The sequence below is a fragment of the Haliaeetus albicilla genome, chromosome 25, assembly GCF_947461875.1.
Source record: "Haliaeetus albicilla chromosome 25, bHalAlb1.1, whole genome shotgun sequence".
Lineage (NCBI taxonomy): Eukaryota > Metazoa > Chordata > Aves > Accipitriformes > Accipitridae > Haliaeetus > Haliaeetus albicilla.
Genome location: NC_091507.1, coordinates 20536268 through 20549000, shown reverse-complemented (window position 1 = coordinate 20549000; position 12733 = coordinate 20536268). Strand labels below are relative to the sequence as shown.

Here is a 12733-nt window from a genome sequence, read left to right as displayed (position 1 = left end):
TGGGCTTCCTATTTTTAGTAACTTCGGAAAGGTGGGCAAAACATTTGGGAGAGGAGATGCATTAGAGAGCATTACAAACTGCCCCGAGACCCCCAGAGGACCACAGCGACCTGATGCACCAAACCCATTTCCCACTCCCATTTGGGGGCAGAAAGGGCTCATCTTCTCAGCTCTACACCCTGTAGAAGGCAGCAAATTCAATGCTGTATCTCACATTTAAAAAAAAAAAAAGAATAGGCGAAAGCAATTCTTAGCAACAGCGATTTTGGCAGTATCAAATTAATATGAAACAAACATTAGAAGCAGAGAAACTGGAAAGCAAAAGCCCTGTGGCTCTGTATACCTCTGCATCTCTTGTACTGTGCTGCCAGTGAGACAAAAGGAGGAAGACACCGACCTTCCCCTTAGCTACTTGCTTCCTTGTTTTCGAGGTCTGGGATGAGTGGGGGATGGCCATTCAACCCTGGGTGTTGAGTTTTTGTTTGTTAATAAGCACAAAATGGCCTCTCCCTGGCTGAACAATATTATTACACATGCTGAAAACTACACAGCCCCTTGTTTAGTGTGCTAAATTATTTTTAACAGTAATGACCACCATGGAAATATATACATGGATAAAAGAGAGACTGACTGCTTATAAAAGGAGATCCTGTGTTTATCAAAAGAACAGATAAAACTCAAGCTAGGAAAAAATAAATTTTCCTTTCTGTAATATAGATAAAAAGTACTTACTTTCCTTTCAGAAAATAATTTACTGATTTTTCATTATTTAAAAAGTATGATTGGTTCGGATTTTACATTGCTGCATGATCATGAAATATAAATGATCAGACGTTTTCCACTATGATGTAACACCATGATTACCTACACAGCAGAACAGAATAAGCAAAAAAAAAAAAATTCATCTCATGGCTGTCAGCTATTATTTTACTGCCTTTTATGACGTGTATGTATGACTGTATTCTCCAAGGGCTTTTTCATGATTTGTTTTAGAAAGGAAGTATGCGAAAGAACGAGGCTCTTCACACGAAAACTCTTGGCTGAAACGCAAGATGCTCTGGACTGAACACGAAGCCGTTGGCGCCTGCCTCTTCCACGGCGCTGCGCCCTCCCCACCTAGAGCCGGCGAGGAGCAGAGCCCCGGCGCTGATGAATCCTGCCCACTCGACGTGCGGCAGCTCACACTTCTGCCAGGAGAGCCTGTGCTTTTTCTGCCTCTTATCTCGTGACATTTTAGCACAAAATCGCAAGGAGGCTCGGCAGCGAGGACCAGAGCAGCCCATCACGATAAGCCTCAGCATCCTGAGGATGCCTCGCAGCAGGCTGGTACCCATTCCCCCGCCTTCCCTCCAGCCAACTCCTGCTCCCCTTGCTGGACATCCCTCCTCCCTCACACGACAAGCGCATATCTGTATTTTTGGGGTGCGAGAGGAGGCTGCGTACGCACACACCTCTCATCCCTCGAGCGGGGATGTTCCATCGCAGCAGGTCACCGCGGGCACACATCCCGAGAGATGCAGCAGGACCGGCCACTGCGCCGTGACACAACACACACCCATGCCTAGCACAGGGCGACAAAGCTGCACGATTTACTGAATTGGACAAGGGCTCAAGAAGAATGCATGGAGCAGGCTTTTCTGTCAAAAAACTATACATTCAGGGGCATTTATGTATTACACATACACATACATGCATGTATTTGTGTGGGGGTGTGCCTTATTTACAGATAAATAAACGTTAATGGAAGTCAATCAAAACACAATCAATCAAAACAAAATCTTCCTTCCACTTTACTGCATTAGAATAATTAAAAATTCATAAATTATTACTATTATTGGAAATGAAAACTTATTGATTTGCTTATAGGGATGACAATATAGCAAACCTGATACAAGCTGCAATAAAAGCATTTCAAAACATGTAAGAAGGCAGCCAATAAAAAGGCAGCCTGCTAAAAGCTCTTTCAAAATGAAATTAGAAATTAAGAAGTAAATTCATAAAATCATGTCTTTTTATAGTAACTCACAGAGGGGTTTTTGATTAGAATTAGCCTGAAATTAATCCGCAAATAAACGTGTTCAATAATGTTTACTGAAATGATCATTTAGTAAAGTAAATATGATAGTGCCTGTATTTGGCTGACCTCTTGGCTGTCTCTCGGAAGGCAATCAGGAGGCAGCACACCAAACAGGGCAGTGTCCCCTCCATTTGGTTAGGACGGCGATATCTTTACCCAAAGTCCATCCACAACTGCACAATCAACATTTTAGAGCTCTCTTTCCCTCTACCCATCTTGCACCTAAACCCACTTTAATGATACATCAACTGCAGCAATTAATGAACCTTTGTCCAGAAGGGGAAAGACTTTAACAGCTTAATGAGACAGTAATACATATTAAAATCAATATTATTCAGATGATGTGTCTATTCTAGTCCTCCCTCTGAAAATATCTGAGACTGTAGGAGAAACGATCATTAGCATTTTGATAACAATCTTGCCAGCCTTCTGTTAAAACATTTTCTCTTTAAACTAAAACTGGGATTTGTTATCTCATGCAAGCAGACCATTCCAAAATTAGCAACAGCCAATTCATATTGGTTTGGATCAGATTTTTAAAAAAACTTGGAAAAAAATTAATGCTAACTTGCCTGAATAATCAGATTCTCATGCCTGCTGCTGTAGCAGTGGAAAGACACTCTAAGCATCGACTAAGCAGCAACCTCTTCCCATAAATACCATTTTTGTGCACAGAAAGGCACTCCTCAACCATATACAGCATTAGTTTCACTTGTCTGATAAATCATATTCCAGCGGACAGCCAACACAAGGGACCAATTCCTCACTAACACAAATCCTTAAGGTATCTGCAAAACAAAACGTGGCTGAATGCCGCAGAGCAGGAAAGGGCTTTGCACCTTCGTCCCGTTGCCTTCGAGAGCAGACGAAAATTCCTCAGCATCCCCAAGTCATGTTATGTTATGCGATCACCATGGTGAAAGAAAACAGTCCCATCTCGCTCTTTTTTTAATTAGCGAATCCCGCAGCCTTCCCTCTTCTGGCACCCGCCGCTGCAAACCAGACTGCTAAGCCTTCCAGTTTCCAAAATGGGACAAGAGAGAGACCTGCTGCAGAAACAGCTTTACGGCGTTCACGAGGACGTGCGTCCTTCAGAAACCTCTGCCCTCGGGTCAACCGCACGCCAACAGACCGGTTGCACCAAAAATCCCAACCGCTCCCATAGGACAAGAAGCCAAACTTCGGCAAGGGCCAACCCATGGCTTTGAAAGTGCCAGAAACCAGTTAGGAGACAAACCCGAGCGCAGTTTTTGCTCTTTAACCCCTCAATAGCTGGCCTGCAGATGCAGAGGAGTGAGCCTGGTGCCAGACACCCAGCGTGTGAAATTATATTTCACAGACACCAACCCGGTGACCCCCAAAAGAGGGGCAGACATGGGGCGCAGTCCCAGCAGCTCCTTTGGGCAGATATTAGGGTGCCCATCGCCTGAGCTCGCAGGTGACCCCAGCTAAGAGCCACCAGTGGACAGCAAGTTCTGTGGAGCCGATGGAAGTTATGCTTAAAAGACTGGGCAGAAAGTGCTCTTAATTCCAGATGTTTTACATTTTTCTCTCTACTTCTGAAAACAAAATGTCTTTTTAATACCAAAAGTAATATTCCCTCCTTCTGGCCTTCCCCTGAACTGAGAGGCATCTCATGTACACGTATCGTTAAATTAATGTTTGTTCTTTCTAACCGAATAAAAACGTTCAAATTACATGCAAAGATAATTAGATTAAATGATTGGGCACACGCTGTGGGGTTTTTTTTTAAAGCTATTCAAACAATTTTAAAGGTTTTTCAGCAATGCTCTAGCAACATAAGCAAAACTTTCCGCAAAGAGAAGGTAACGAGTTTAACATTACTGCTGAGGAAGACGGTAACGGAGCCAAGCAAGTAAAACTAGCACATCGGCAACCCCCCCGCCACCCTGAACTGTCAGGAAAAGGCACGGCTCAAGCTGTCAGAGGAATCCGAACTGGCAGAAGAAAGAGGATCTGGGGCTGGTAAATGGGGAGAACCCGTTCCCAGGCTCATCTGCACGATGCACTAGAAAGAAATTTTTCTCTCTTTTTTTTTCACTTTTTTTTTTTTTTTTAAACTTTCTTTTTTGCATAACGGTCAGGCCAGTAACTTTCCAGCCAAAGTACCAGTCTGCTCCATGCAAAAGGCTTCTGTAATCAGGAGCGGTTTGGTTTGGTGCAAGACTAAGGATAAATAGGTAGCTTTCAGCTGGCACTGCGTCTCCCCCTTGCTCCCTCCCCAGCTGCAGAAGCACAGCTGCTGTGGGAGCTGGGGCAAGGCCAAGGTCATGCGGCTTTCTCAAATCCCGTAGTTTATCTTTGTCCAGGCTCTCATGTCCTATTAGAACTAATCTCGGGTTCTTCCCATGACAGCTTACCCCAGATTGGGAAAACCTGTTGTAAAATATCAGATTTTAACAAGACTGCATTGAAAACGCTTGCAAAAATTCAGCTCGATATGTGATGAGTGCGTGCTGGAAAGCCGAAACCACGTGCATCCCCAACAGTTTTGGTCTGCAGAAGTCACCAAGTTCCTGAAAACTGAAAGAATCCAGTGCAGCAGCGGTCAGCAATTACAATGTTGCAATGCTTAAAGACATTAATCAGAGTGAAGTATTAGTTATAATGGGCCTTCTGAAGCTTAAGGAAAGGCTTCTAAGAAAGAGTGATCTATGACTTCAAAAGAAAGTGGCATCCCATAGTTACGGAGGAGGGTGACGGGCGGTATGTACGTGCCCCAGGGCCAGCTTAAATAGGGCTTTATTGTCCCAGTTTACTGCTAAATCCGCCTTCCGGGGGCCATTTCATGCCCCCTTCCGTGTAGTTTTCTACTCTAGAAAATGTAGCCCATTTCTTCCACTTTGTGAGCTATACCTTGACCTGTCTTTTTAGCGGGGGAAGCTATCGTGCTCACTACTAAGCTCTCAGAAGAGGTGAGCTGGCGACGGCGGTATGTAGGCTGCTATGTGCAAGAAGTGGTGAGGTGCAGCGTGGGTTATCGATTATAGAACAGGCTCCTCTAGGTGGGTTTGGGGCACCGCCAAGTCCTTAGAGTTTTAAGCGTTTGTGCTCGTAGTTCTCAGGCGGATACTTTGGTGGGGTAAGTATCAAGATTTAGGGCCAGGCATAGTGGGGTATCTAATCCCAGTTTGGACCCTGGCTTTCGCGGGGGTTAGTCAATCGTAGGTGCTAGGGTCGTCTTAGGTGGCGGCTTTAGGCGCATCTTGGGCTTATGACGGCTCAGTTGCGATTTAACTCTAGTTACTTAGATAGTAAGGACCCGCTCTTTACGCCGAACGTTGTTAGCTTGGGTCTCTTGTATGACCGCGGTGGCTGGCACAAGATTTACCAACCCTAGGGTATGCTATAACTAAGTCAAGTTTACACTTATTGCTTAATGTTAATTACTGCTGAGTGCCCGTGGGGGTGTGGCTAAGCAAGGCGTCTTGGGCTACGGACGTGGAGGGTGTGCCTGATGCCAGCTCCTGTCATCTTAGTAAGAAGCTAAGGGCATTTACACTGGGGCGCGGATACTTGCGGATAGTTACGGGTATTACAGGTGGGTTACCGAAGTGCAAGAGGGAATTATGTTTTTCATCTGAAATTTAAGTAGTGCTTCTTAACAGAGACAGCATGGAATGCTGAAAAGAATAGTGAAATTAGAGGCGACATTCTATATACAACAGTGCAAAACAGCGCAAAGTACCCAGACAGACTTTCCAAGTTGAAACCGTAATGGGATGTTAAGCTAAAATTATGAGACAGCGAACAAAAATAACTCCAGACTATAAGAAAAGACCTTCCCAGAGCACAAAATCCTCCGCGGCATAAATAAAATATTGTTGTAGCATTTTATGCGGCAGCTTATCGACCGCAGGGACACAGCTTTGTCTGGGAAGAGCAGGCGTAGCCTCCCCCTGACCTGCAGGTACGGGCACCCGGCGTTAACCGCCAGCGCTTTCAGCCGGTCTGACCCGATGGGCATCCAGCCAGCACCCGGAGCCTGCCTGAACACGAACTGATAAGATTAGAAACGAGGAATACAGCGTCCTGTTACAGCCCATACACTGCGCTCGTCGCTGCATCCCTGCGCCAACGTCCCCCGCAAAACAAAGCGCGGCATCGCCGCCAAACCCCCTTCAACAGCAGAAAATAACTGTCGTAGCTTCAGCGTGTACCGTCGGCGCTTTTTAATCTCCCCAAATCCCAGCCTCTGGAGTAATATTTGTAGGGCAGCTTCCCTCTGAAGAGCGTGAAGCACGGGGTGGGGGGGTGAGTGCTACTGGGGTAGGTTTTCAGCTGGGAAATGTGAAGCTCAGAAAGTTGCAGCTCGCTGGAGGTCAGTGGCCGCGTTCTGCACAGAACCACGCTCCCTCTGCCTTCTCAGCCTTAAAACCACAGCCGTGCCATCTCCCCAAAGAGCAGAGATTTAGGGGAGGGAGGCAAAGACTGCCAGAATTAAAACGTGCACGGGATCTTAGGGCTGAGTCGAGCAAGTCTATCCATCTCCGAGTAACCAGTTACTGAACACCGAACGCTGTCATATGCCAAGTGTTAACCGGTGTTCGTCATGAATCATTCAGAGGGATGACGTGCAGGGATTAAACTTAGCATTCACATTTGACAGCGAGAGGAGTCCCACAGAGGCATGCCACACTGACACAAACTAACAGCGAGGGTCCGGGGCTAGTGGCGCAGTCCTCTCCACAGCCCCACGACTCTTCTAGGTGTTTCTGAGCCACTGCTGGCCATCCCAATCCAGAAGGAAAAGTCCCCTGTCAACACTGGCACCCTTGGGTCACATCAGGCCCATCGTGCATTTTTCTAGCTCGCAAGTAAAACTTAACAGCGTCATCCAAAGATGGGTAAAAATACTCCGTTTCTGGAAAACATAATGGACATGAAGATGACACCTGCAAATGGAGGGGTTTCTGAAAAGCTTAAGAGCTCAGAGAATGATGAATTTTTCTGACTCAGCCCCTCGGCAATCCCCTCTCCTATGCTCGCTCACTTCTGTGAGGACAGCTTTAATTGCTGGGATTTTAAATACTCCTGGCTATATTTTTCGCAATACCCTTTGGTATGATTGTTAATCTCCTGCCCTGAGACACGTTTTTTAGCCATCTGCCAGACAAAAGAAAAAGTCCTCAAGATCAGAGACTTTGACATGTGGAATATCAGTCCTATTTGGATGGCTTTACGACAAAGTTCAGGCACTGGCCAGTCAAACTACAGTATCAGAAGCAAATAAATCAGAGAGAACAAAAGTAAGGTAAGTCCACGGGCCTGTGCACACTGTGCACTGCTGACAAGAGCGGCACTCCTATCTGTGCAAATCTGATCATTAAAAAGCCAAGCTGAAGAGTCTCCTCTGCCCAAGATGAAGTGTGTCCCCTACACAGCCCGCTGCTGCTTGTAGCGGATATAAATGCATATAAACACGAGATTCCATCCGCTTCCTCTTGCGTAGCCCAGGGTGGGAACTTCACCTGATAGAAAATGTATACAAGAAGGAAATGCAGCAGTGGAAAATTACTGCAAGGTCTACTCCACGTTCAATCCACTGTAAGCAGTGTAGGACGAGGCAGGACTGTCAGAAAAAATAATGAGTCAATGTCTGTTTTGGAAAATTTCTCCAAACAGAGCAACTGAAAAGCCTAGAGAGCAAATTAGCGCTGCTCCCTCTGCTTGCAAAACTCGGGTGAAGCCAAGGGTAGTAACCTTTCCCCTGGGCTAGCAAAAGGCAGCCTTCCACCTGAAATGGTGAAAATAGCTCTGCAAAGCTGATACATGGGAGAAGCATCCAGTGCAACACATGGGAGCGCAGCCCATCCGTCACTTCACTCAAGCACGCTGACACATCATTTTCCTTACGCGCACATCTTACTCTCTGCCGTTCCCTATACCCCCTCTGGTAACACACCACACGCCGATCTGTCACTTCGGCCACCTTCTCTCTTCAGGGAAAAACGAGAGACATGTTTTGTTTTTCTAGGTTGTTTCTTTTTCATGCAAATGTTGTTCTCGGTTTGTATTGCAAGCAAGCAAGCAATGAGCCCCGCACCTGGAGCGGGAGACGCCTGGTTTGGGAGGAAATTACTGAAGACTTGCATGCATTCAGCTGGCTGTTAGATCTTGAGAACTCCTGAAAAAATTCCAAGTGATACACTGCAATAATTGTTAAAAAAAAACCCAAACCCCACGCTCAGTAAAGAAGGCAGATTTACCATAATGCCTCAACAATCTAAGAGAGCCATTTCCTTTGACAGAACCTGAATTCCCCGAGCGGTTTGACAGTGGTAATGGAAACAGAGGAGCCAATAAATTATAACCTTGTGTGTAATGTGCCTACCATTATAAACCACTCTTTGCCTCCTGCTTTATCCCCCGGGGGGGCCACTCTTAACAGTTGCTGGATTTCCTTACCCTCATTCTTCCAGTGTGCTCTTTCAGCAGTCGGACCCTTTTATAAAGTCTAATACCACGATCTGCACTTCCATAGCATCTTTCATGTGAACACCCCAAAATACGCTTTACCATTTAGAAACAGACTATTGTTTTTTTTACAGGCTGAAACACAGGCATTGGGAGACTAACTGGCTTAGCAAAGGTCACATACCGCTCTGTATCGATAGAATCCCAAATATTTTTCAAGCATGTATTAGTAGGTAAACACCACTTCCCGATCTCTCATACTCAAGTTGTATACCATGTATCTTAAGACACCTACAGTACTTCGGAAGTGTTTCTGAAAAACGGTCTTGGACACTTTTTGGAGCAGCCCCAATGCCAGTTCATCCCCAGCCCATCCCCTCTCGCACTGGGTTTCAGCACTCTGGATAGACCAAGTCTGCAATAAACTATGGGAAAAGAAGGACCAAAGACCAGATAAAGAAATACAAAACCCCAGAGTTTTGCCAAAGTGAAAAACAACATTCGTTGTATTTTAGAAAATACCATCTATGCAGAAAAGACTTCCCCAAAGTCTAAGGTGTAGAAGCAAAACACAGGTGTAATAGCAACACGGAAGCTGGCCCTGCTCTGTCTTCTAAGGTTAATTAAAACTCTCAGAGAAACAGATCCCTGGTGTGGTTCAAACATATCAGTCCGAGGATCTGGGCAAGTCTGAAGTCTGATAGAAGTGACCTTGGCTCTCTGCCATTACATTTCACAATTAGCATTTTCCTTCCTAACCAAAAAAGCCCATAATGGCATGTCCCATTTTATATACCACATTACCTAAAATGAAAGGTAGTAATTAGTAAAATAGTGTAATTTGCATTTAAGCCCCAGGCAGCAAATCTACACCAATTTCTGAAATTAAAAAAAAAAAAAGTACATATCATAAGGAATCACTTCAGCTCTCTCCAAGGGGGCTAAGCTGTCCAAGACCAACGTAAGACCAAAAGGGATGCAATTCTGCTCTTCACTATCAGCCTCAAAAAGCCTAATTCTAGGCAGGTTTGTAACCATCTATTGTTTAGTACAGAGAGAGGTGCTGTACTCTTGTCTCCAGGATAGCTCAGCAATCAGCTGTATCAGCAGCTCCAAGGAGGATTATTCTCCCCTGCTGCTTTTTTTAAAAGCAGATTAGTTCAGACTTTCTTTCACTGTAATGAACCTTGTAAGGATCAAGCACATTGCATTGATTTTCCGGATAAAATTGTGTGGTCAGTCAAAAGGCCAAGCAAACAGCTTCAGAGACTCACTCTGCCCCAGCAGACCCACTGCCCCAGAATCACCCATTAGCCCCAGCAAGGGGAAAAAAATTGCAGGTGTTAACCATAAAAGCCAAAAGGTGATTCCCAGGTCACGTGTAATTTTGCTTTCAATCAAATTCAAGTGGGTAACAACCCACACAGAAACAGACAACAGAACTGAAGGTGTTCACCGAAATCCTATTCAATCAAAGTCGGAAAACGATAGAACGCGATGTGTTTTCATTTACTATATGATACCTGCAATAATGGCTAGGGAAGCAACACCTTAAAAATCTGCCAATTTACGGTAAAATAATGAGAATTCAACTTCTCTAAAAATTTGCATTAAGGTTTAAAATTACTCTTAAGTAACTTTCCCCGTCAAGCATTTCCTTACACACACGACCCCCTGTAACGTCCTAGCTTGACTAGGATTTAAAGATAAGAAAACCAGAAATTGTCTTCTTGCTGGCTGGTCACAAGAGCTTGGCCAGGGTGCAAGAGCCTGCCTCCGAAACACAAACCCTGCAGGTGCAACAAGCCTTCCATGCAGACCCTACCTCCTGTAAGAGACTCCTCTCTGAACATCACACCCGACCAGGAGAATACCGTGTTTTAAACTACCTACTGAATGCAAACTCCCCATTTTGTAATGCTGAAACCCAAGCTGACAGGAGCTGTCTGCTGTGGCAAAGCTGCAACCCTAAGTTTAGTTGAAAAAACAAACAAGTAAAAAAAGCAGAGGGCAGAATCCCACTGCCTTTTTTCTTCTTTAAATTTGACAAACCATTATCAAATACCTGAAGATCACTGCGGTCTACAGCCCAGCAATAAAGGACCTGCCCTTCCAGAAATACTGCCAAGGCTATTTCACTTCAGACTCCAAAACCGAATTTTATGGAACAATGTATGGCATTCGCCATCATTTCCTGTAGGCAAAACTTCAAAATGCCGCTACAGGTCTATTCATTTTTCTCAGAAAAAAAATAGGAAATGAATTAATTGAAACATTTACTATAGCAATACAACTTCACAAGGAATCTCTGCATTGACCTTTCCAAATCAAAAGCCTGTACACCAAACTACAGCTCAAGCAGATTTCAGGAAAGATCAAAGACAGTTAAATACATCCGCTATCTATATGACATTAGAAATAAGATGAAGTTCACAGTCTTCAGAGCGTCTCCGTTCCAAAGTCTCCTAAAGAGGTCCTATAGTAAATTTTATCGTATCGAATTAACAGTAAGACAGAACACCGGCAGGAACTGATCTTGCCCCCTCCGAGCCAACGAAACCCTCGCTGTGGATTTTAAGAGGGAACAAGATCGGGCAGGCGCTGGAGCACGGCTTTAAAATAAACAAACGCCGACGTCGCGGTACTCTCCTTCAATAAATCACGCACCTTGTACAGAAAAAATGAAACTCCCTTCCCTCGGGAGGGGGGAAAAAAACTTCAGCTTCCAACCCCACTCAACTCCTGCTGTCGGGAGGACTCTGGGTGCCGGTAACCGGAGGGGAACCCTCGGGGCTGAGGTGAAGGTACCGGGGACCGGACCCCCCCCCGGGGGGGAGACTCATCCCCACGGGGAACACGAACACGGGGGCCAGCTCCCGCCTTGCACCTGACAGAAACCTTGGCCAGAGGGTTTGAATAAAAACGCTTTCGAGGCAACTTGGCGCTTCTAAACTCCGGCAACCACCTCCAGCCCTGCCACAGAGCGGGGCCCGTCGGTGCCGGCAGCCGGTACGAGACCCCCCCCACACACACACCCCCTCAAAACCGGGGTGTCCCGGTCCCTCCCGCCACCCGTGGCCCCCCCTCGGAGCGTTCTGAGGACACCTCAGGACGAGCCTCCCGTGTGCGTGAGGGGACACACAACCACAACCGCCGGCCTCGAGCGCGGGGAGAGGCCCAACACCTCGCTCCCCCCCCCCCGGGGGCAACGGCCCTCGACGTCCCGCCGGCAAACCCGGACCCACCCGGGCCCCCCCGTGGGGACCATCCACACACGACCACCCCCTCACCCACCCCCCCCCGGGGCCCGGCACCCACCTTTCCCAGCAGGGCGCTGCGGCTGGCGGCCGCCAGTTCCCTCAGGCTGGCGGCGGCTGAGGCGGCGGCGGCGGCGACGGCGCTTGAGGGGGGCGAAGCGGCGGCGGCGGCGGGTTGGGGGTATGAGGAGACCCCGGAGCCGGGGCTGCCGCTGGCGCCCCCGGCGGTGCGGGGCCGTTGTCGGATACCGTCCAGGAGCCGAACGAGGAGGATGTTGGCGGGCAGCTCGTCCACGCCGCAACCCACCAAGATGCGGCACTCGGGGCAGCGCAGCTCGTGGCGGGAGCTGACGATGCTCTCCAGGCAGCGGCGGCAGAAGGTGTGCTGGCACGGCAGCACCTTAGCCGTGGTGTCCAACCGCTCCAGGCACACGGAGCACTCCAGCAGGTCCAGCAGCGACGACTCGTCCATCGCCGCCACCGCCGCCGGCTCCCGCTCCCGCCGCCGTTCCGCCGCCGCTCCGCCGCCCCCTCGCCTCCGCCTCCGCCCCCGCCCCGCCGCCGCCGCCGCCGCTGCCGCCGCCTCCTCCGCCTCCCCTCCGCGGGGCAGCGCAGGGCCCCGACGCCCCTAGGGCCGCCGCGGCCGGCGGCGGCGGCGGCGGCGGGCCGGCGGCGGGGCGGCCATCGGGGGTGCGCTGTGGAGGAGGAGGAGGAGGAGGCGGCGGGGCTGCCCCCGGCGGCGGGCCGCGGCGACCTCGGGGGTTGCCTGGGCGGCGCTGCCCACCGCCGTGCGGCGAAGCGGCGATGCCAGCGGCGCGGAACGGAACGGTACGGTACAACGGGAGGAGGGCAGCTGCCTGCCTGCCTGTCTGCCCGTGCCTCCGCCGCCCGGCACGGCACGGCCCGGCACGGCGAGCCGCCCGCCGCGCCTCCGCGCGGGGCGGGGAGCGACGGGGAGCCC

The 12733-nt window shown here is 48.5% G+C and overlaps 1 protein-coding gene across 1 annotated transcript in view; it reads right to left on the bottom strand.

Moving 5' to 3' along the window:
• The window catches only part of SH3RF3 (SH3 domain containing ring finger 3), a 249147-nt gene extending 236744 nt beyond the window's left edge, over positions 1 to 12403 (bottom strand). The window contains exon 1 of the mRNA XM_069770183.1: positions 11834 to 12403. Coding sequence (XP_069626284.1) covers positions 11834 to 12244 — 411 coding nt within the window. The 5' untranslated portion in view covers positions 12245 to 12403. The remainder of the gene's footprint in view (positions 1 to 11833) is intronic.
• Between the last annotated feature and the right edge of the window lie 330 nt (positions 12404 to 12733).